This window comes from Callospermophilus lateralis, chromosome 14 (assembly GCF_048772815.1).
Source record: "Callospermophilus lateralis isolate mCalLat2 chromosome 14, mCalLat2.hap1, whole genome shotgun sequence".
Classification (NCBI taxonomy): domain Eukaryota; kingdom Metazoa; phylum Chordata; class Mammalia; order Rodentia; family Sciuridae; genus Callospermophilus; species Callospermophilus lateralis.
In genome coordinates this window covers 55,936,397-55,961,238 of record NC_135318.1, presented here as the reverse complement: position 1 = coordinate 55,961,238, position 24,842 = coordinate 55,936,397, and the positions used below count along the sequence as shown (strand labels likewise).

Genomic DNA, 24,842 nt, shown 5'->3' with positions numbered 1-24,842 from the left:
TAATTTATCAATAAAAACTAAAAAAATCAATGAAAAGACAGAAGAACAGAAATCATAAAATAAATAACAGAAGAAAAATGTTGTAAGCTGAAGAAATTTAGGCATCTGGATAGAATGGCTTACGTACTATACAAAGTGCTATACAAAATTAAAAGAACGTCTTGTTCTTAGATATATTCTGTAGACATTTTTTAAGATATCCAAGACAAAGAAAAAAGTTCTACAAGTGTCAAGAGAAGAAATAAAGCTACAGATAAAGAATGATATTAAATTGGCACCTCTCATTTCTCTGCTACATGCAGAGCTGATAAATGGGTTTTTACCTTTAGGAAACAGAAAAATGATCAACAAGATATGAGAATTTTTTATTTAATTAAAATATTTACCTATAAATGAAAAAACAGAAATTTTCAGACAAATAGAGACACAGAAACCTCAATATTCATGTACTTTCAGGAAAGTCTTACCTAAAAAATGACTCAGCAAAGTGAAAAATTTAAAGACAATAATAAAACTTCAAGTCCTGGAAAGGAAGAAAGTGTGTATGTATGGTTCATATATATTGAATGAAATCAATGAATCTTACAAGTTTAATAATTTTTTATATGCTTGCAAAATATAATGCAAATATTTCTTTAAAAAATCAGCAAAGACAATCTAAAGATATTATTTAATTTTGCTATTATAAAGGGAAAAAATCATTATAAGAATGAAAATGAAATTATACTTTTCAAGTCACTGGAAAATTAGACAAAATAGCAAAGAAGGGTTGAAAATGAATACATCAATTTATATCAAAAAATATAAACAAAATTTAAATTTAATAAAAGGTGACAAAAGATCATTTTATATTCTTTAAAAGTATACTTTATCCAGGCTGGTGGCACATGCTTGGAATCTCAGCAGTGGCTCAGGAGGCTGAGGCAGGAGGATCAAAGCCAGCCTCAGCAAAAGTGAGGTGTTAAGCAACTCAGTGATACCCTGTCTCTAAATAAAATACAAAATAGGGCTGGAGATGTGGCTCTGAGTTCAATGCCCAGTACAAAAAAAAAAAAAAAAAAAAAAAAAAAAGTACACTCCCTAATAAAATAAAAATGCAAATGAGCTAAATAATATGGTGTAAATAATAAAGCATTATGTTGGAAATTCAAATAACATAGTCATGGTAGAAAACTTCAAAATGTCCACTTTTACAGACCACATAAACAAAAATATAAAATATCTGAAAATTTAACTAATATATTTCTTATATGAAACTTTCTACTCATCAGGGCATCAATATTTTCTAACATCATTGGATGACAGATAAAATTTGGTCATTTGATAATTTATCAATAAAAACTAATAAATAAAAAACCTAAAATGACCTCAACCATATTCTGTGAAGAAACTCAATGACTCTAGAAATTGAGAAAAGAATAAACAAAAATTACATGGAAATGGTGAAACACCCTCCTAAATCATTCTAAATCAAGGAGAATATTCTGAATGCAAACTATTTAGAAATTAACAACAATGAGAACAGGACATTTCAGGACAGGAGAGATTCAACAACCACGTTCAGATCTAATGTATAATTTGTAATCATATATAGTTTTGATTATTAATAAAGAAGAAAATATAATGAATAAAATCCCATCTCAAAAATATAAGAAAAGAAAAGCTATAAGAAGCACAAGGAAGGAATTATTAATAGCAGAAGAATAAAATAATAAATCATAAAATTTCTAAAAGTACACAAAACAGAAACAAAGAATAAATTTTAGAAACAAATCATCAGGTAATTAGGATAAGTATCAGAATTCATGAAATGTTTTATTAAAACAGTGGGACAAGAAACATATCTATAAAACCAATCATTTCCCCCAGTATTTCTTAAGCTTTTTCTGGGATGGTGGCATCACAGGCTGCCTCTGATACAAACCACATCCTCTCTCCATAGAAACCCAGTGACATGATTATTTCAGTAAATCATTGTATAGAATTTAATAGAAGCCCGTGGACCACACAATGTGAGTTCACTGCTCTAGTGAACAATCCAGACAATAAAGCAGAAAAATATTCCATTCACAACGGAAGCAAACTTTAAAATGCCTGGGAATAAAGTTAACAGCCATTGTATGAAATTGACCTTCAGAACAAACCGGACTGAGGGGCACAAAAGAAAAAGTGGTATGTCCTGAAGTAAGAGAATAAGCAGATATAATAAAAGTGCAGAGTCATTGTGGCTGAGATTAATCTGTACTTTTCATACAATTCAAATAAAAATCCCAAGGACATTTTAGAACATAAAAAAGTATTTAAAATGCACATGGTTGGAAAAATCCACTAAAGACCGAGGAGATTTTTGCCCAATATTAGAATTGAGAAGAAACTGGCCCTCCAGATGTTAAAGCTAATCAAAACAATGTGATCTGAGTAGAGAAATAGAAAAAGAACAGAATAGCAATAGAATAGAAAACCTACCAATGGACCTAAATCTAGCAAAGAGTTTAATTTTTTAGTAAAATGATTGGTTAAAAACTATTCCACAATGGTGTTGGAAAAACTGGCAAATCACTTGGGGATAAAAGTTGGATGTTGGCCTTTTACCTTATATCATAAATAAACTCTTAAAGAAGTAATAATTTAAATGAAAACAAATTAAGAATACCTAAAAAGATATTCCTAAAAAGAACAAATGCAACACAATCTCAATTATGGTAAAAACTTATAAAGTTTCTGAATAATATATACAAAACAGAATTCAGATATGCATGAAAAGACTATATCATAACCAAGTATAGCCAGAAATATAATAATAATCCAATATTTTAAAATATTTTTAATGAATTTCACTGTTCTAGTAGATAAAAGAAAAAATTACAACCATGTTATTACGACAAAGTACACATGGATTCATTTTTTTTGCCCATAGTTTTTATTGATGCATTATAATTATACATAATGGTGAGATTGTGGTTACATATTTTACATGCTCATGCTATAACAATGTAATTTGATCACTATCATTCCTCAGTATTACCTCTTATTCCTGATTTCTTTTAAATAGATTATTGGACTTCCTGGACATGTTCTCATTTCCAAATGATTAAAAGTTAAAAGTATTTTGGTTAATGTCAAAAATAAGACTATTCTTGGAGTTTTCAGGGAATCATATGAAGAAGCTAACACTATACTCTTTTATTCTACTAGTGCATAAATTAGCATTATCTACTCTTATGCTAATGAAATGACCTACACATTTTGTTACCATTTGTCAATTGTTTAAACTGAGGAAGCTAAAAAATTTTGGAAGAGCAATATGAGATGAATCAAAGTGCATGAACTGGACCAATTTAGAATCCAGAAATCAGGACACTAGTTCTGCCATTTACTAGTTATTTCACCTCAGCAAGTTATCTAAATTCACTGAACCTCAAGGTGCAATGAATATAGTGTGCTTGCTACTTGCCTATGTCTCTGACTACCAAAAACCCATTGGTTAAAATAAAGAAATAACCATGGAAAAACTTCAAGAAGTTCACAAAGCTGGTGGATTGGGGAAGTCATTTAATCCTGGAGAAATGAAGGTGAGTTCCATAGAGTTTTCCTCTTTTCTCTTATGGTCTTAACCGGAAGGTGAGTCTTAGTCACATGGCCGTGGCTGAGATGTAGCCTTTATAGGCCAGAAAAATCCCCAAATTTCTGAGAACCCCTGGAAAAGGACCCCTTATGTGGAGAAAATATCCATCTTTCTCTTTTTTATTCCTTCTTTCCCAAGGAAGCCTCAGTGGAGAACTATATGTTCAGTGTAGGTAGCCAAGACTCCAACAGAAACCGTGTCTTTCTTGCTAGAGGATTTGGGAAAGAAGTTCCCATGGGCCAGTTAATGTGCGGAGGGATCCTAGAGAGGGTGAGTTGAGAGGGATCCCCCAATTCGAAGCTGTGTTAGTCCCAGGCTCTTGCCCCCCACTGCACATGAACAGTTTTAGACTCTGGACAGATACAAGAGTTCAGTAGAGTCTTTGAAAATTGAGCTGAAAACATTGAAACCAGCAGCCACCGAAGAGATAGAGTTTGTGGTCTGAACCTAACCAGTATGACTGCATACGTCAGGAAAAAAAAAAAAAAAAGTCAACATTTTCCAGAGGATTTGAACAGGATCCCAAATCTAAACAACATGAAATTCAAAAATTTCGGGTTATACTCTAAAATTACTCAACATACAAAACACCTAGAAAATATGATCAACTCTCAAGAGAAAAGAATTTTTAAAAGATAAAAGATAATTTGATGGAATTATAACACAGACTTTAAAACTGTATTCCATGAGATCACAGTACACACACTTGAAATAAACAGAAAGATTGAAATTTTCTAGCTGAGAAATAAAATCTTCAAAAAGAACCAAATATAAATTTTGGAACCGAAAAACAAAATATCTGTAACAAAAAAATTAAGTTGATGGGCTCAATAGCTAGAGGAAGGTGACAGAGGAAAGAGTGAACTTGAAGATTGGTCATCAGAAATTACCCAATTTGATGAACAGAAAAAAAAAATAGAAAGAAGAAATGAACAGAATTTCAGGAGCATGTGGAACCAAATCTAAAGGTCTAACATTTTTTGAGTCATTGAAGATCCAGGAAGAGGGTAAAAAATGATTGATATAGAAGAAATACTTGAAAAGTAATGGCTGCAAACTTCCCAAATTGGAGGAAAAATACAAGTTTATAGATCCAAGAAGCTCAGCAAGCCAAAACTGGATAAACTCAAAATCATGCCATGACACATCCTAGTCAAATTTCTGAGAACTAAAGATAAAGAAGAAATTTTAAAAGCAGAGAAAAACTATGTTTTATATAAAACTATGATTCGAATGACCAACAGTCATTATCAAAATTATAAGAAATGATACATAAAGTGCTTAGGCAAATATCACAAATGGTATCATTATTTTAATTATAGTTTGTTTACTACATCTTAACACACTACATTCATTTTTTCAATCCATTCAACTTTCCCATAGTTTTCATGCATGTATTTTTTAAATAACTTTATTTTATTTGTTGTTATTTTTTTTTTTAACATGGAAAGCTGGGGATAAACCCAGTGCCTCACACATGCTAGGCAAGTGCTCTGCCACTGAGCCACAACCCTGCCTCCACTATGCATATTTGATCCCAAGAATTACATGCAAATACATCTTGGATATTATTTCTTTTAATTTACCCCAGATCTTTTGCTCTTGTTGAAATGAGTCTTTGCTAATTCACATATTGTATTTAAACAAGTTTTTAAAAAGTCTCTAAGTTTCTTCAAAGATTATACAGATTAAATGAATCTTTTACTGTCTTATGGAGACATGGTGAAGATAAAAATGTACAGATTTCAGTGCCTAACTAAGACACTGTGAGTCATGTAAATCACAGGCAGTAATAGCCTGGAAAGCCTCATTCTTTTGGACGGTCTTCTAAGAAGGCATTTTAGAGAGCTCCCTTGCCCACACCTCTAGGTTGATAAGGTTGGATGAGCACCAATGAACCTCCCTGGGTTCTGCCAGCTGAGTCAAGCCAAGCAGTGGCCATGTCAATCTCAGTCTTTAACAAGGCGTCCCTGGCTGTTGTTGGGTGTGCATTTGGCCTTTATTAAATACAGTTTCCAGCAAAGAACAGATTTTAAACTCTGCATCTCTTTGGCACAGGAAACCTGTAGTTGTGATATTAAGGTAAAAAAAAAATTTTCAAGTAGTTTCAGAGGATGACAAATTTCAACAAACACAACAAGCCAAAATGGATAAGAAAGCCCAGACATTCTGATAGTGTTTATATATCCCTAACCCCCCTGTGATGATTCCCAGCTTCCCAGAGGCTGTGAGCAACAGCACACAAATGATCCAGGAGCTTGCTCTCTCTCTGCCAAAGGTGTATACATGGAACAGCAGTTAGCCTGAAGCTACATTGCGACGCCCTGGGTTGGAGCCGAGTGTGAAGAACTCACACAAGTGAGAACTAATATGGGTTTTGACCTGATAAATATGGATATCCCCTTGCAAGGAAGGTCAGCATCCATCGGCAAGAATTAGCTTTAGAATTACCAATTATCCAAGTAGGAGAGGAGTGGGCAACTAAAGCAGTGACAGCTGATTTAAAGAGCCATTCATAGTTCTCTGTACCAAGTGAGTGTACTCAAACACAAATGCTCCACCTTGAGACAAGCAGAGGCTACTGGCAGAATCAACCAGGTCTTTCCTGTGTTCCCCATCTCTGAATCAAAGACATCCCTGCATACCTTTATGACTAAAGGCATCATAGAAACACCGAGTAAGACTTGGGAGTCTTGCAGATGGCTAGAGACGTTCAGCTTTTCAAAATTCTTGACCAATCCTAAAGGAAAGCCACACAGGCTACTTGGGTTTTTGATTCTCTGTTTAACAGAAGGCTGCAGGATAAACCAGAAAGAATGTGGAGCCTTTTAAAAACAGGGTTTCTTGGTTCTGCAATAGCATGCATGCATGTAAGAAGGAACAGAATTTGAAAACGTCTAGATGGGAAACAAAGGCATAGAAAAAAGTGGAAACTAGCTTAGATTTTCCAATCTGAGCCAGAAAATCTGACTCCACCCTGTAAATTTCTGTAAGAATGTTGTAGCAGGAAGTTTTCCTGCCCTCCCTCTACTTTCTGCCATGGTTTAGATGGTTTGAGTGGGTCCTCCAAAGGTTCACATGCCTGCAGCTTGGTCCTCAGCAGGGCAATGTGGAGAGGAGGGTCTAGTGGAAGGTAATTAGGTCAATGGGGACACCCTCCCCCCCGGAAGAGATTAAAGAGGCTCTTGCAGGACCTAGGTTGGCTCCTGAATGAGTAAGTCCTTAAAGAAGAGTCAGCTTGGCCCCCAACTATCTCTGACTTCCCATCTCATCTTGTGATCTCTCCTTCTTGAATACACTCCCACTATGATGCCATCAATCATGTTAGATGTAGACAGAAGGCCCTCCCCAGGGCTGAGCAGATACTGGTGCCACGTTCTTGAATCTCCAGAAATGTGAATGAAAGAAACGACTTTTCTCTATAAGTACCCAGCTTCAGGTATTTTTATTTATTTATTTATTTGTTTGCTGTTGATGGACCTTTATTTTAGTCATTTGTTTATATGTGGTGCTGAGAATCAAACTCAGTGCCTCACACATGCTAGGCAAGTGCTCTACCACTGAGCCACAACCCCAGCCCCAGGTGTTTTGTTAATAGCAACAAAACATGGACTGAAACACTTGTCCTTCTTCCTTTCCTTTTTCCTATATGTACACATAAAAATCTGTCCCCAACAGTGCTTCCTCATATGGATTTTATCACTTTTTAAACTTGTATAGTGTCATTAGTATAATAAAGTTATTCTCTCTCCTCTCCAATATACCATCCTAACTATCAAAAAATGACTTGTCCTTGCTATTGTTAGTCTTCATCTTTAAGTAAAATGTGGTTAAATCCAGGAGTATTTTTTTAAGCTGGGTCTAACTACTCCTTTTATGTGAACATTTTTGCCTTACCCAATTCAAATTTTCTTTTATTTTTTTTTAGTATCATAAACCCTCCCTTTCCATTCTCTTCCTTGGAAATTACCTATGATAATATTTCAAGCTCTTGCTTCTCTTATGGTACACTCATCATATCTCTGAAACCCTAATCTAAAAAACAAATTAAAGGAAGTATAGCCTCCCAAGAATTCGGTTTGCTAACATTTTGCTCCAAGTTAGCAAACTGAATTACCAAACGTAATATTTATCTTAATATGATTTAGTCACTGATAAAATTTCAACATTAAAAAATTCTGTCACAAACCACAAGAGAGTAAAATAGCAGAAGGATCCAGATACAAAGTTCAAGGCTTCAGTTAAATGAGAAAGCCATTAGATTAAAATGATCAACAGGCTAAGGCACCAGAGTACAAATCCCAGTGCTACTTAGGAACTTGGGGTTTCTAAAGACAGAGCTGAGAAGGATCTTACCTGTCCTCTGTTAGTTTCATTAAGGTCGTTCCTCGAGTAGAGAAGACAATGAAAGACATTCTTAGCTGGGGGCTGGAAAGGGAAAGAAATTCCATTAAGGCAGACAGAAAAGACCATAGCACACCCTTCTTTCCCACCAAGGTTTCCGACCAGTTCTTCTCTTTGAATCATGGCTGCCAGAGCTGAGGACCTACAAGCATTTAACTAGCACTCATCTTGAAGCTGTGAACAAACCAAAGGGGTGGTGACCTGCTGTGTATTTCTGGAAGCCACTTCTGATTGGACACTATTGCTCAGTGAATGGATTACAAGAAAGAAAGACAAAGTCCATCACGACCCTGGGTCGTCTGAAGCATGGCCCTGGGAGCCTGGTCTGCAAGGTGTCGATAGGTTCAGAAATTCTGGCAGACAAAGTCTGACCGTGTCCCCACAGTAGCCTGGTGGATCCTGTAATGAAGGGACTGTCTCAGATTGTAGCCCTTTGATGCCACCATCTGTTGACCTCATACCGTGACCTTCCTTTGATCTAAAAGTGACATCATCACCAACTTTTAATTTCTCCTTAGCCTCCCAAGGAGGTTATCTTATAAGGAGAGAATGAATTGACTGGCCGCAGACTCTCTCTTCCACTCAGTATGTCTCATTCTCTGGTTCTTTTTTTTACTTTTTGGTACTGGGGATTGAACCTAGAGTCACTTCAACACTGAGCTACATCCCCCATCCTTTTTATTTTTAATTTTTACCACATTTTTTAGTTGGTGCTTTATAGCTATCATAGTGATGGGATTTGTTGTTACATAATACATGCATACAATACAACATATAACAACATAATCAGGTCAATATCACCTCCCAGCACTTCCCACCTCCCATCCCTTGGGCCCTTTCATTCACTGATCTCCTTTTGATTTTCATGAGATCGGCCACCATCTTTCTTTTCCTTTTTCCTCTTTAGCTTTCACATATGAGAGAAAATATATGACCTTTAACCTTCTGGGTGTGGGTTATTTCACTTAACATAATGGTCTCTAGTTCTATCCATTTTCTTGCAAATGACATAATTTCATTTTTCCTTGTGGCTGAATAAAACTTCACTGTGCAATGCTACATTTTCTTTATCAATTCATCTGTTGATGGACACCTAGCCCAGTCCATTTTATTTTGATTTTTTGAGGGGTTACAGGGATTGAACTCAGGGGCATTCGACCACTGAGCCACATCTCCAGCCATATTTTGTATTTTATTTAGAGACAGGTTCTCACTAAGTTGCTTAAGGCTTCACTGAGTTGCTGAGGCTGGCCTCGAACTTGTGATCCTCCTGCCTCAGTCTCTTATAGGTGTCATTCTTAATGAACAAATTGACATTGTTTTTATATGGCAATGTTCACGAGCATTGTCAATGTAAAATTCACACTCGGGGAGACAGAACATCTCTCAGCTGAAGACCAAACATACTTCCCATTCTGCAAGAATTCCAGACTGTAGAGGGTTTGGCAAAGCAATTCCATCCTGTGGGCTCCCTCTGGGTGACCAAATAGTTCATCCAGAAGAACATCAAACTATGTCTTCACTAGACAATTGCCTCCCACACCTGATCTGGTGCTAAGAGTTTCCACTTTCCAAAACATTTCTTAAGCCTGTGGTTTTTCCTTTTCTTAGCTTAGGACCTTGGCCTCAATCACCTGACTACTGCAATTCCTTCATAGCCCATGTCCTTGCTTAGCATCATTCATTGTTCTGATTAATTCTTCCCACTTCTCTCCCAATTATTTTCCAGATCTTGTCACCTATCTGCTATAAAACTCTAATGGTTCCTACTGTTTCCAGGATAGAGTCTACATTATTTCTACATATCTGACACATCTCTAGAAATCCTTAGCATGGTGTTTAGTTCTTGGTAGGAGCCTAAGTAGTACCTGGTGAATTGAATACTGGTCTTTCGAAACTAACTTCAGTTCTCTGCCGTGATCCTGTGCTACCTGCTACCACCTCACCATTGGTTGGGCAGCAGGACACCATGTTATAAATGATAATTATAATCATGATGATGGTAGTATTATAATAGGGCCAATCTCAACAAGTTCTTACTATGTGCCACACACTATCATGATTTGGCTGTATGATCTCATTAAGCTTGGAACAACTTTATGGGATTGGCACTATTGTTATTCATCATTTCCATCAAGGGAAACTGAGGCTCTGAAAGATTAAAAACTATTTTCCTCAGGTTCCACAGTGGGTGAATGGTGGAGCTGGGGCTTGGAAGTTCTGATTCTAGAATTTGGGCTCTTAACTACTCTATTATACTGCCTTAGCTACTACCGAGTTTGGCTCTGAAAAGGATGGATTTGATGTCTTGGACACAACTGGTGTATGAGTCTAGGCTGGAGACAATTTAACATTGTGAGTTTTTGGGACACTGTTATGATGTGGCAAAGTTGTTCAGAGACAGTATCTACAGTGAAAATGGAGATGAGCCAAACACAGGACCAATGCCAACACTGAAGGGCTGATCAGGAGATTTCTTGTCATTGGTTTTGGGGGGAATAAGCAGCAAGAAAGGTTAGTTTATGTCTGTAAACTGTGAGGAAGGAGCCAGGGGAAAGTAGAGGAAGATACAAAAGTGAAACAAGGACCCACAGGAGACTAGAGATAATGGTATCAAGTGGGACCAAAATGGAGAGATTGGCTACAGGGGTTGCTTGGCTCTCAGGCACTGGTGGGAAAGACGTGCAAGCATCTTCTAAGGAGTAAGATTGGAACTTGAGGTCATCACTCCGTTTACTCTTCTCTGGGTCCTTAATGAGGTAGACTCTTTTCTGATAATGAGGGGTATGAGGCATAGTTTGGGAATTTCCATTTTGAAGAAAGTGGTGCAGAATTAGAATCATTATTAAGAAGATGGGAGGGGTGCGGATCAAGATAAATAAAAGGATTTGAAGTATTAAGGATTCCACTGATGGTCAGTCATTGTTAATGAATGCATCTTCCCCATGAAGTATCAATGTCTTAGACTATTCTTTAAAATGAATAAATAAAAACCATCCATTCATTCACTTATTTGAAAATACTGATTGAGCATGTATATGCTACTGGGTCTGCCACCGTCACGGGCACTTGGGCTCCAACAGACAACAAAATACCATCCCTGCCGTATGGGGTTTCCATGATGGTAATGCCTTAGTGTCAGACTTTGAGGGGGCCATAACCAAGGAGGACAGAGGTGACAGCCAGCCAGAGGAAAGTGGCTCATAGTCTAGATTAAGTCACACCAACTTCTCTGGTCCTTAGTTATTCATTTGGAAAGCAAGGGGGAATGGATTAGTCCCAACTTCCTTCCCCCTCTTTGGACTTTAAGATAGTGAAGAGTCTGGAACAGCTGCAGGAGAGACGTGTGCCCACTCTAAGCCAGGTGCTGGGTTAGTAAGTTTGCACACAGTTTCTTTTGATAATCTCCACATGGAAATCAGGGGTCAGCTAAGGTAAGTAGACTGCTATGGTTGCACAATGGAGCTTGGATTCAAACCCACATCTGCCTAACTTCAAAGTCTGTCCCACTGGACTTCTCGGCTTCAGGGGAGCAGAAAATGAGAAAAAAAAAAAAATGGAGGCAGAGCACACACTGTCAAATGTCTGGAGGCAGATGTGTTTTAAGACACTCCAAAGGACCAATGGGTGAGAGTGCAGGAAAGGACATTTTGGCTCAATGACAAAAAGACTTTTCTGAAAACTGACATTGTCCAGCTCCTGGATTGTTTGCTTCAACGGACAGTGGTTTCTCTCCAGAGCTATTCAAGATGGGGGTTGCTGAAGACCTCCAAAGACAGATTGGGAAGTTGTTCTTCCCAATTCTAAGTCTCAATGATCCTATTACATATTTTGCAATACCACTCATATGTTGCTTCTCTCTTTTCTCTGTATTTTTACTCCCATCCCTCCCTTTAGCATTTGTTTTCCCCAAATCATCAGAGTCTAAATGATTCCTGCTGCAGCTTCCAATTTTTGGCATTGAGGACAGGCCACTTCCTAATCCCTTCCTTCTAATTAGGCAGTTAGGTACGTGTTGATCCATAACTGAATTTGGGAGGAGCACGTCTGTCACTACCTAGGCTCAAAGGATACCCTGTATTCTGAGATAAAGAATCGAACACAACCACAGAACTGTCACTTGTGTTATCCCTTGGAGGCTACACCAGGGAGAGTGAAGTGTGACTCATGGGCACCATACTTAATAGAAAGGAGCACCTCGAGGACTCCCCCAGTATTTAACTTGATCAGGTTTAAACCTGTCTGGGAAAGTGGTGTAGAGGATGCTCAGAGGATTGTACCTGAGAGGGTACATGGCTGGAGCAAGCAACCATGACAATTTACCCAGGACTAAGGTGTGTTCCAGGGAGACTCTTGGTTTGAAAAACAGGAAGCTGTGGGCAAACTGAGATGAGTAGTTTACACCTGATAACACCCTACATACAAGTCCGCTAGAATGCACCCACTCTTCCTGCATGATGCACCGTATAGGAAAAATGTTAATGATCCTTTAACAAGAACACATTATTCAACCACAGAGGAAAAAAACATTAAAAATTTTGGTTTCGTAACTAAATCTAGCTCCTCCTGAAAACACTAAATCAAAGTTACTCTAATACATGGGATGGATCAAAACAAATTGTCCCTGGTCCAAGACTTGGTAGTTCACCTTTGTCAAAAAGCATCCCCAAAGTGGTTAGGAGTTTGCACAACAACAAGACAGACTGGTTTTACTCATGGCAGAGAAATATAAGAGAAATCAAAGCACTGCATTTCTCACCTGATGAATTTATGAGCCAGCTGTTCCACAAAGTAGTAGATCTCATTCCAGTGATGAAGCACGCTTCCTGACCTAGGGAGACAGAGCAGGTATTGTTGACTCAGAAATTCATTTGTCTTCACCTCATGCTATTTCTCTTCATATTCTATCATTTTACATTTGACTTATCCATTAGCAGGGCTCCCTATCTTGGCTTTGGAAATTATCCGAAAGGCGGTTTAGACTTCCTGTTAGAGTTGTTAACATTTTTGTTCAAGAACTCTCCCAACTCCATCTCCACCATCCCCACTGCTACTCCACATACTGATGTGTTTTTCATACATGCACTGAAAGACACACAACCACACAGAAACACTGATTCATAGGTCAGTTCCAAATCTTTGCAAAATGGTCATTTTTGTGCTAGTTAAATTATTCCTCTGATGGCAGAAGAGAAAGTTATTACAGTTCTTTTAAGTGAAATCAACACAGAGAAAACAAAGATAAATAAACTCCCAAGAGTCCAACTTCATTTGTAAATATAGATGTGAAATCCTTAAATAAAACATTAGCAAGGAATCAAAAAATCATTAATTAACTGGTAGAGTTCTTTTCAGGAAGGTACTACAGTCAAACGTTTAAGGAAATCTAATGTGATTCATCATATTGTAAACAAACAAACAAAAAAACCCTATTCTGCTTTTTATTATATTAAAAAGGAATTCTCTTGCTGAAAAGAGGGAATTTGTTTTTCCAGAACATTTATAATCACAGGATTTTAGATCTGCAAAGGATCTTCTTTATTTCCTAAATCTGATTACTGTTTCACTATTAATATGACCTACCACTTCAATTTAGTTTCTATGTGTTTTCTTTCTTTTTGGGGGGTGGGGGTGGGGACACGAGGCGGTATTGGAGATTGAACTGGGGTACTCAACTGCTGAGCCACATCCCCAGCCCTATTTTGCATTTTATTTACAGACAGGGTCTCAGAGTTGCTTAATGCCTTGCTTTTGTTGAGGCTAGCTTTGAAGTCAGGATCCTCCTGTTTCAGCCTCCCCAGCCACTGAGGTTACAGGTGTGCACCACCATGTCCTGCTCCCGTGTGTTTTCTGCAGGGCTTGTACTCAGTCTGCTACAGTGAGTTAATATTAGCTTTCTGTCTTCAAACCCATTCCCTCCTGTTGCTGAGATGCTTCCTCCTTTCACTTACTGGTCTGTGTCAGCTGAGCCCCAAATCTCTGCCTGCTACCTAATAATTGCTGAGCTCAGACTTTACTTCTATTACTATACTTCAAACTTTTCCCATTAGGTTTCGATTACTTTTTTTGTAATATTAATTTCTACAGAGTTACCTGTTGCTATGTTTTCCTTGTCTCAAACTATTTTATAGACATTTAAGAGGAATATGGGCAAAGTAGATTTTACGTCCTTCTTCCCAGGGTACAGGATTCCTAAGAATTCTTATTTTGATTGGCTCTGGATCTCTATGAAGAGTATGATTTTTCTGTCTCATATCCAGAAACGAGAGTTTTTTTTTTTTTCCTACCTGAAAAAAGTGACACAGTACGTTATGGTCATATAATTAAAGACTCCATATGCTAAGGATGCCTCACTTTCCCCAAGTTAACCTATAATTTCAATTCTAGGGAAAATGCTGAAAAAAAAAAATTTTGTGAAACTTAAAAACCGATTGTAAAATGAAATGAAGATCAAAGGTCGAAAACTATTCAAGATGATGCTGAAAAAGAAGAACAAGGGGAGAGGGCTTTCCCTATCAAATATAACGACCCCTGTATACCTGGCATAGAACATTCCAGAGAGTGAATGCAACAGCATTGGCAGCCTGCTGGAGTTCAGACCTGGGGTTCCCCCCAAAGGTCCAGTGTTGAAGACTGGCCCTCAACTTGGTGCTACTGGGAGGGGGTAGAAACTTTAAGAGTTGGGGTCTAGTGGGAGGTATTAGGTTGCCAGGGACATGCCCTAGAAGAGGACTGTCAGGCCCCAGCCTCTTCCTCCTCTCTCTTTGCTTCCTGGCCACCTGAGGTGAACAGCTTCATCCACCCCTTACTCCTGCCATGATACGCTGCCACACCACTGGTCCAAAAGGAAGGAGTCCCGACAATGGGCTGAGATCTCCAACACTGAACCAAAATAAACCTTTTCTCTTTATAAGCTGATTTTCTCAGGTATTTTGTTACGGAAACAGAAAGCTGACTGACAGAGCCCAAATCTCAACCTATGTGAGATCTGGCTACCGAGGAAGAGAGGCAATTCAGATTTGGGAGGGAGAATAAATCCTCTGGCACAAGATCCCGTGACAAAGAGTTTTCTTTAAAATTAAAAAAAAAAAAAAGTTAGATTCCTATTTCTTACCAAATGTAACCCTACATATATTTTAAATCTAATGGAAAAAACACAATTTTTTTTTTTAAATCTGTGAGAATTATTGATGGTTCTTATGCCCTCAGATCAGTGCAGGGGTTCTCAAAGTAGGTATGGAAATTAAAAATCATTTCTTAATAAAAGCATTATGTAGTTTACTCGAAACACCCAAATTTCTGAATGATAAAAAGATATCATAAATATGTTAAAAGACAAGAAAATAATGAAAGATGTTTGAAATGATTATGTAAAACAAAAGATGGGAACTCAACATATGACAAATATTCAACTCCTCTAGTAAACATAGAAATGCATAAACAATTGTGAAATACTGCTTTAGACCATTCAGATTTGGAAAATGTCTGACAATATTTGTGTTGGTGAGAAAATGGAATCCTCTTATATTGCTGATAGACATGGGAATTGATGGAACTCCTTTGGAGAGCCATTTGGGAATGCATTGTGTGGTTCAAAGCAAGCATTTCCTAAGACCAGGGTTATCATTTGTGGAAACAAGGAACGTGCAGAAGGATCTTGTGTAATAAGGATGGTGACTGCTGCATTGTTTGCCACAGAAAAGTGTTATAAATAACCCCAACTTTAGGAGGTAATAATGCTGGGAATTGGACTCAGGACATCACACATGCTAGGAAAGTGCTCTTCTGTTGAGCTTCATTGCCAGCCCTTTAAAAAAAAAATTGTCTCGAAACAGGCTTTTGCCAAATTGCCCAGGCTGGCCATGAACTTGTGATCCTCCTGGCTCAGCCACCTGAGTAGCTGGGATTACAGGCATTACAAATGACCTCAATATCCATCAACATGTAATCTGTGAATACACACACACACACACACACACACACACACACATGCACGCACTGCATATTTCTTTTTAAAAAACCATTAAAACAAATGCGAAAATCTGTTAATAGTTACTTATTTTAGAGAACTCTTGAATATTTATTAAATTTTTATTACTTTTTTTAAGAACATAGATTGGCCAGGAATAGTGGTGCACACCTGTAATCCCAGCAGCTCAGGAGACTGAGGCAGGAGGATTACAAGTTCAAGGCCAATCTCAGTAACTTAGTGAGGCCCTAAGCAACTTAGTGAGACCCGTGTCTAATAAATATAAAAAAGGACTGGGGATGTGGCACAGTAGTTAAGCACCCCTGGGTTCAATCTACAGTACCAAAAAAAAAAAAGAAAAAAAAAAGAATATACATTGTTCTAGAATTTTACAAAAGACTCTGTAGACAATCAAAATCCTCGGTCCTTCCATATAAAGATAAGAGATATTCAATAAAATTCTATTTTTATGAACTGATTTTAAACCCTACTTCGTCTAATTTGAGATAGTATTTGGTATAACCAGCAGCAACAGGGGAATTATACTGAGGATTTCATATTTCTCAAGTTGCAAACATAATTTATTGCCTAGCACTATTATTGAGCTGCCCAACAGGCACAGTTGCATAAGAAATAGTGCTTACTCTCTAAGAACTCAATGTGGAACGGGGGATACAGATAAATTAAAATGTCACATGTCATGACAAGTATTATTGAGGTCTGTGCTTTTGAAACAAAGAAGAGGGAATGGCTTGCTGTGTCTGTGCAGGCTCTGAGGAGGGGACGGTCTTTGACCTGGATCTGGAAGGATGGCTAGAGTTGGGGAAGACAAGGGAGAAAAAGCACCCTCTTGAAACACTGAAGTAAGCCAGGCCAGGCTGTGCTGGGGAGGATGCAGTAGATTCATGTGGCAGCACCATAGAGCCCATGGAGGATGGGGTGAGGCGTTGGGGAGAAGGGGCAGGGGTCAGGATGAGCAAGAGGTACAGCAATCTCTTTTGTTGGTTCCCTTCTTGCAGCCTTTGTACTGTCTGTTTGGGACACTCTTGTCCCCACTGGCAAACTCCCACTCGTTGTCTAAGACTCAGCTCAGTGCCACCTGCTGCTTTTGACCAACAGAGAGGGACTCATTGAGCCTGCCTCGGGTTCCCGGGGCACCATGTGCTGTCACCACTGTCTGATAGTCAATCGTGATCATATTTTTCCTCAAGCTCCCAAATATCATGGATGCCTCTATTCTCATGGAAGCCTCCTGGTCCTCTGCCAACCTGTTGGCCAACAAGTGAAATCACCTTGGCTTGAATAAGCAACCTGGGTTTGGGATTCAGATCCACACAACTCCTGTGACCCTGTGTGAAACTAAGGAGCCTTCCCATTGCTCCACGGTGAAGGGGTCTGCCTGACCATCAACAGTGGCTTCAATAAACAATGGCTGCTGGGAGTCTCCCAAGAGCTCACCAGAAAAGCACATCTTTGCCTTGGGCTTTTAAAGCACTGGAAACCGTTTCATCTGGACCTCAGCCATCCTCTTGAACAGGATTCCCTTGTATGCTTTGACTCTCTAAGACTGGGTCTGGGAGGCTCTTCTTTAGCCATTGGGTAGATGCTCTGGTCCTGGGGATGTTAGGTGAGGGTCTAGCAGGTGAGTGGTCCAGGTGCCTTTGGAGAGGCTGCACATGACCGTCTAGCAGTCATAGTCAAATCCAGAATCTACATCTCCTTTGCACAGGGCTTAAGAGATTTCCTTGAACAAGATCCACACTTACTTCTGAAATGCAGTGCTTTTTTTTGGTCTATATTAACAGAATTTAAAATTTGAGGAGAAGGGTAAGATGCCTACGGATAAATGGGGAACCCCCATACTACCTCCTCTACCTGTGACGATTTCTTCACCAGTAGAGATGATTTGCAGTATGGAAATTTTACTGGGAGGAACACAAATTAAATAGGAACTCAAACTAAAATTGGGACACTGTTCCTGCCTCCCTTCTTTGGAATACAATTTCTTAATTCTAAGGATTGGCCCTATTTTACAGCCCACAAATCAATTCACATTCCTTGATTTATTAAACAGGGTCACCTGAAGAAAAGTCACACTTTATTTTGTCTTAAAACATTTCATTTTCTACTGTCATGTATAACTAATTAAAACAAATAAAATTTTTTTTAAAATTTCATTTTCACTATTCTATTCAACTGACATGTAGAATTTATGATTTTGAGATTCATTGGATTTGTTGATGTTAGGTAAACAGGCAGGTCCAAAGGACTGTCCTGGGTGTTAATTTTTTTTTTTTTTTTTTAATCTGGGGTCATCAAAACCCTTTCTAATGGGCAGGTGCCAAATTTTCTCAAGAAGAAAATGGAAGATTTGATGCAAACTGGGGGCCGGATGGTACCGACAGGCCGGCTTCTCCCATCTCATTCTCAATGTTGAGGTCTGTTGTTTTGTATGTGTACATGTATGTGTAAGTGATCATTTATTACATAATTATCTAAGCCTTCACCAAAATACATCCCCTTGTGCCACATTTGAGCTTTACAGTCCTCAAGCATCAAAGCTCATCTTCTGACCCTCTAGCAAATACTCATGGGAACCGGTAGAGTTCCTGCCCCTTTCCCAGGGTGATGAGCATGATGGGACTTTGTCTCAGTCTGAATTTTCTGCTGCATAATGCATGTCTCCCTTGCCTTTTGCCTTGTGAACAACTTTGTGGTTTGGAAACTGCCCCAGGGGCTATTCCCAGAATAATCAACTCTGGGTAATTCAGACCCTTGGCTTCTTCTCAACCCCAAGGATCTAAGTGGAGTCCTAGTCGCAGCTGGAAGAAGCCAGATATTGGTTGGAGAAAAGGCAGTGAGTGAATCCAATTCCAGGTTCTCTCCACTTTACACTATATAAAACATCTCATTTATCATGCCAGCCTATTTAAGATTAATGACTTTAAATTCTAGCTATGGAGTCCCAATAATACATTCAGACGCTATGGCTTGCCCAGACGTTGTCGTCCCAAGCTGTTAGATAGAAACAAAAAAAATTCCTTCTAAGTCCAAATACAAATAAGACTCGAAATGTTCCATTGGACTTAGTCGTGGATATTTTTCTTTCCAGAAATGCTTTTAACACATAATTGCTGAGTAAACTACAGTTACAGAGAGTTACAGTTCCACGTTCTAGAAATCAGTGAATGTGAAAGGTCTCTGATTTTGGTGTCGTCAAATCCTAACTCATAAACAGTTCTAGTCCCTGAAGATTTCCATGTGTCTTCTGGATATCAGGAGGATGTGGAAGGTACAGGCTTCCTCTTGGGATTTTGGGCACTTGGTTAATATTCAATTCAATACTCCAGGTCAGAGTCCATACCCTCTCATGCTGTCTTCTGATGTGCCTTTGCAGAAGAGCTCACTCACCACCTAGAGAAGGGAGAGTCACCAGTTCTCACTAGTGGTGTGAGGAGAGTCCCTGCTGGGGGCAGCGCCAGAGTTTCTTATTTTTGTTTTGCTATGCTCTCTCCAGTGTTTGGAACATGGTAAGAAGTTAAGAAAGTTTTGTGACATGGCACTCACTGTGTGTTCCCAGTGAGAAATTCTGCATGGAACCAGGCATTGCATTCAATTATTTCCAAGGGTCTAATATGCAAAAAGTAGGAGCAAAATAAGAACCCCAAATTTGGGCTGGGGATGTGGCTCCAGCGGTAATGCGCTCTCCTGGCATGCGCGGGGTGCTGGGTTTGAGCACCACATAAAATAAAATAAAGATGTTGTGTCCACTGAAAACTGAAAAATAAATATTAAAAAATCTCTCTCTCTCTCTCTTTCTCTCTCTCTCTCTAAAAAAAAAGAACCCCAAATTTTATTCTGATTTGTTTTCTGGATTAAAAAAAAATGCATTGTTCTGTGTGTTTATAAGAGTTTCCAAACCTCTCTGTGGTTTAGCACCTCAGAAAACACAGGCTCTTTCCATTAGCCACACCAGAGTCAGGACTAAATGGGCCAAACTGGCTTGAAATTGTCTCCCTTTCTTTTGCATATAGATTAGAATATAATAAAAGGGAAGAAGGCGGCTTATAGTTGCAACCATCAGCCAGAGTCTCTTAATCTAGAAAAGCAGAATAGCTCTAAGGGTGGAAATTAAAAAACTGTCAGCCCCTGCTTTTCCTTAGCCCCACCCAGCTGAAGTCACTCATGACCTCAGTGAACCATACAGGTCCCCAGCCAACCTGGGAAGGCCATGGGTATATCAGCAGCCTCACATGTCACTAAGTGGACCCACAATTAGTTCAGAGATGCTGCACCCACCTGTTAGTGTGCCCCTCTCCCCCGCTTCCTCCTTGGCCTCCTCCTTCCTGTGGCCTCACACTGCACCCTAACTGGCTGGAACCCTAAGCCTGCCCACGCCTTCAGCCTTTGTCCTCCTGTTACTGTCTGGGGTCACAGCCAAACATTCCAACTTCTTTAGATACCGGCCCAGCCCCAAATCCAGTCCCCAAGTACTGTACTCTTGAGTTTGGGACCACCCATCCTGCTCTTTCCTGGGCTGTGGAGACCCCAGCCCAGGATGGCCAGCCCCACCCTACTGATTTGTGAAGAATTTCGTCAATCGTTAGTTATGATAGCTTTGAAAACAATGACTTCTAAACTGCAGAATGCAATCTACTTGTGAATTGGGAAATCAGTTTGGTGGGATATTGCCAACTTTAAAGAATAATAATAATAAAATTGAAATATCAGAATATACTGCATGTAGAAACAGAAAGCAATGTTGCATGAAACTTTTGGTCAATTATGTGCATCACATATGTGCTGCATTAAGATGTAAAGTGTATTTTTTTCCATGAGTCACATCAAAACAATATTATAACAAAATATCTGTTTCCTTTATCCCCACTCTACCTTTTCCAACACAAACACACACATACACACACACACACACACACACACACATAAACACACACAGCAGGAAAAGCCTAAAAACATTTCCTAATATCAACTATTGGTATTCTTGGTGCAAATTCAATATAAGAGAAGGATACCGGTCTTGGTGGCTCACACTTGTAATCCCAGTGGCTCGGGAGGCTGAGGTAGGAGGATTGTGAGTTCAAAGCCAGCCTCAGCAAAAGTGAGGCACTAAACAACTCAGTGAGATCCTGTCCCTAAATAAAATACAAAATAGGGCTGAGGATGTGACTCAGTGGCTGAGTGCCCCTGAGTTCAATCCCTGGTACTCCCACCCCTCCAAAAAAACAAGAAAGACAGTAGAATGAATCCGACATTCTTACCCTATGTACATATATGAGTACATGATTCATTGTGATTCTATATCATGTACAACCAGAAGAATGAGAAATTATACTCCATTTGTGTATGGTGTGTCAAAGTACATTCTACTGTCATGTATAACTAATTGGAACAACAACAAAAAAAAACACAGACAATGGGTTAGTTGCCCAGAAGATATTTCCCATAATGGAGTGCACAGCAGTGACTTATTTCTCACACTCTCCAGATTCAGAGATGAGGCCATAAGAGCCACTCTTCCTCCCTTCAAAAGAGGTGGCTATGGATGTTATCACTTGGGAGGAAGTGACTCAGAATGAGGGCACCACAGAAGTGGACTTTAAAATACTCTATTATTACAGCAACATGTTCACTGTTAGAAATGAAAACAGGAGGGGACAAGCAAAGAGCAGAAAACAAAAATCACCTATCATCCCACAGTCCAGGTATAATCACTGCCCATATTATAGTGACTCAATTTCTAGACTTTTCCTCTAGGCATGTCCACTTTGTCCACTTATAGGTTATGATTCCTGCTCTTTTTACCTGTTAGTATGGTTAATGAACACGACTATAATTTTCATTAAATAATGTTCCCGAGCATCATTTCCAAGATCTGCATGTTATGCATGCAGATGTACATGTACATTGGATGTACATCCATGTACATGTACATAGGATGGCTTCCTTTTTTTTCCACTTTTAACAGCAATACGATGAACATTTTTATAACTACATTTTTATATATATTAGGGGGAATATTTTAACACTTGACTGTGCTCTTTTTCTCTGGCATTTGTACAGAAAGTGACCTAACACACCATGTCTGTCCAAGGTATCCATCTGCCAGGGACCACAGTGCAGGGGTGGGGGATTGGCTGTTCCAAGCAGTGATGCAAAGAAGAAAAAGCTAATATTTGAGATTTAAAATGTGATTTTGCAGCAAGATAGATAGTTTGAAAATAAGATTTTGTCCAAAGGGAGATTTTTTCCCCCCTGAATTCTTTAGCTAAAGGAAGAAGACAGAAGCATAGAGAGTTCTCAGTTGCCCCTTCTGTTCCTTGAGAATTATGAAAAGAGAGAGGGTGGCAGGTGCCAAGAATGGGAGATTCATGTTTGGGTCTCAGGGAGGCAACTGTCCTACAGACTGTATCCACATCAAGGTAAACCAGACCATGCAGTGAGGTGGCAGAGGAAGGACTAAATGATTTCATTATAGTTTTAATTTGGAAGTATTTAATTATAAGCCACAATTTAAAAAAAATTATTATTCCTTTGGGTTTCTTTGTATCAGTTAGGTCTGGCTACATACTTTGTAGAATCCAATGTAAAACAAATATGCAGGGCCTCTTTGAAAAGTATTGAGAATTTCAAGATGGTTCTAGCAGCCCATTAAGTCAAATGTTTTGTAAACAAGGGTCCTGGGTGACAGTACCGGTCCACACCCATGAAGCTAACCCTTGTATCTTTATTTTGGGCCCATTCTCTATTGAGTTACAGGTTCTCAGCCCAGGATTCAGGGAACTTTTTCACTAAAGGGCCAGGCAGTAAATATTTTAGGCTGATGGGGGCCGGCCTACTGTCTCCATGGCAACTATTGAACTGTTCTTTTGCAGCACAAAAGCAGCCATTGACAGTAGGGGAACAAATGCATGTGGTTATGCTACAATAAAATTTTATTTACAAAAACAGACTACAGGCCATAGTTTGCCAACCTCTGTCCCAGACAGTTACTTTCTATTTTTTGCTATCCTTATATCCACTATCATGTCTTTCTCATGACAAGCTAATATAAAAAAAAATCTACATTTCCCCGCCCTGATAAGTGAAGTTTTAGTGTACTTCGCCACTCATTTCCTGTTACTTATTACTGAGAATGTGAACTGGAAAAAATTGTGCCTTGGGATATACATGGAGGCGTTCTTTGTGACCTAATAAATATTTCATGGGCATTTGAAAGGAAAGTTTATTCTCTGAGGGGCATAGGGTTCAAAATATATTTATTAAATCAGCTTGATTAATTATTATTCATATCTTCTCTGTCCCTGGAACGTGGAAGTATTCAGACAGATGTCTTTCAGATTTCGGCTGAGATAATGTGGTTTTCATCTCCAGCAGTCAAAATAAATGTGAGTTATCTTAAAATATTTTCTAAATATTGAAGCATCCATGCATTTCTAGGATAAATTTTACTCGGTTGTAATATAGTATTCTTTTACTACACTGCTAGTTTTGTTGGAAATGTATTTAATTTAGGATTGAAAGTTTACATTCAAAAGATGGTAAAAGTTTTGCCTGTGAACATACTATCTTTGGTAGATATTGACGTCTGATGTGTGCTAGCTTCCTAAAATAAACTGAGAAATGCTCTATCTTTTCCTGTTTATTTTCTGTTCCTTGAAGATGTCTTAGAACTTTCCATGAAATCAACTGGTCTGGAATCAAACGATCTCCTCACCAGGATAAGTCAGCACCCTCAAACACCCAGATTCTATTGGTGAGGAAAAGGCAAAATCTAATTGGGGAAATCTTAACTAAGGGGATGTCTAAAAATAACAAGATTGGGTGATTATTACTACTGTGTTCCAGACTTGGGGACTTAGTAGTTGGACTTAGGAGGAGGAAGAGGAGTTTGGAAGCTAAAAATAAACTACATATCCATGTATGTATAAATGCAAGAGCAATTATTTTTTGCTATCCTGAATAAATTTTATCTTTTGAAAATCTATTCTCTAAGGTTTGTGTCTTCCTACATAATAATAACATTATTATTACTTCTTAACTTTTCTAAGGCCATTCCTTACTTCTGCTTCTTTTATGCCATGCCTTTTTCTCATACTTTATTTCAAATATATTTTCCATTTTGACATACAGTATTTTCAAGTATTTTATTCAGCAAGGGCCTGTGGATGGCATACATTGTGAATTTTTGCATGTCTGAGAAACGCTGGCTAAGGGAATTTAAAAACCATATTTCACTCAAGATTATAATTATTGAGGCTTTTGAGCATTTACTGTAGAGTTAAAAAAAATAAAGCCAATCAAGTCTCATTTTCTTTCGGTTGGAGAAGCCTCTTATTTTCCTTTTTGGAAGAATGCATATTTTCCCTATTTATTAATATATTTTAAGATTTATTTAAAATTATTGATCACTTTGAAAAATCAGGCTGAGTACTTCATCCATCATTTGGATCTGAAGACTCTGCTCTTTCTGTAGCTCAGGAAAACAATCTGTGTCATGACTGTTTTCTGTGGTATTTCTCATAAAGGCTCTTTCATAGAATTCTTGTTGACATCCATGAGGTATCCTTTGTATTACTAAGCTCTTTCTTCGTAACTTTAATTTTTGCATACCTCTGCTTAAGTTCTGGAAAAAGTTTCTCAAACTGTCTTCAGATGAACTAGATCTGATTTTTGCAATATTCAGTTGGGCAGTCACTGCTGCCAATGGATTTGAATATTCAGAAACATTCTAGGCTTTTTCTCCAAAAATCTCATTTTCAATTTGTTCCTTTCTCGTGATAGATTGCTCATGTGTGCTAAAGAGGCTATCAACTCAACACTTAT

At 38.5% G+C, this 24,842-nt stretch overlaps 1 protein-coding gene across 1 annotated transcript in view; it reads right to left on the bottom strand.

Moving 5' to 3' along the window:
• Antxr1 (ANTXR cell adhesion molecule 1) overlaps nt 1–24,842 on the bottom strand; it is a 226,760-nt gene that overhangs the window by 185,393 nt on the left and 16,525 nt on the right. The window contains exons 2-3 of the mRNA XM_076833319.2: nt 12,789–12,860; nt 7,982–8,053 (exon numbers count right to left, since the gene is read on the bottom strand). Of these exons, the coding sequence (XP_076689434.2) occupies nt 7,982–8,053; nt 12,789–12,860 (144 nt within the window). The remainder of the gene's footprint in view (nt 1–7,981; nt 8,054–12,788; nt 12,861–24,842) is intronic.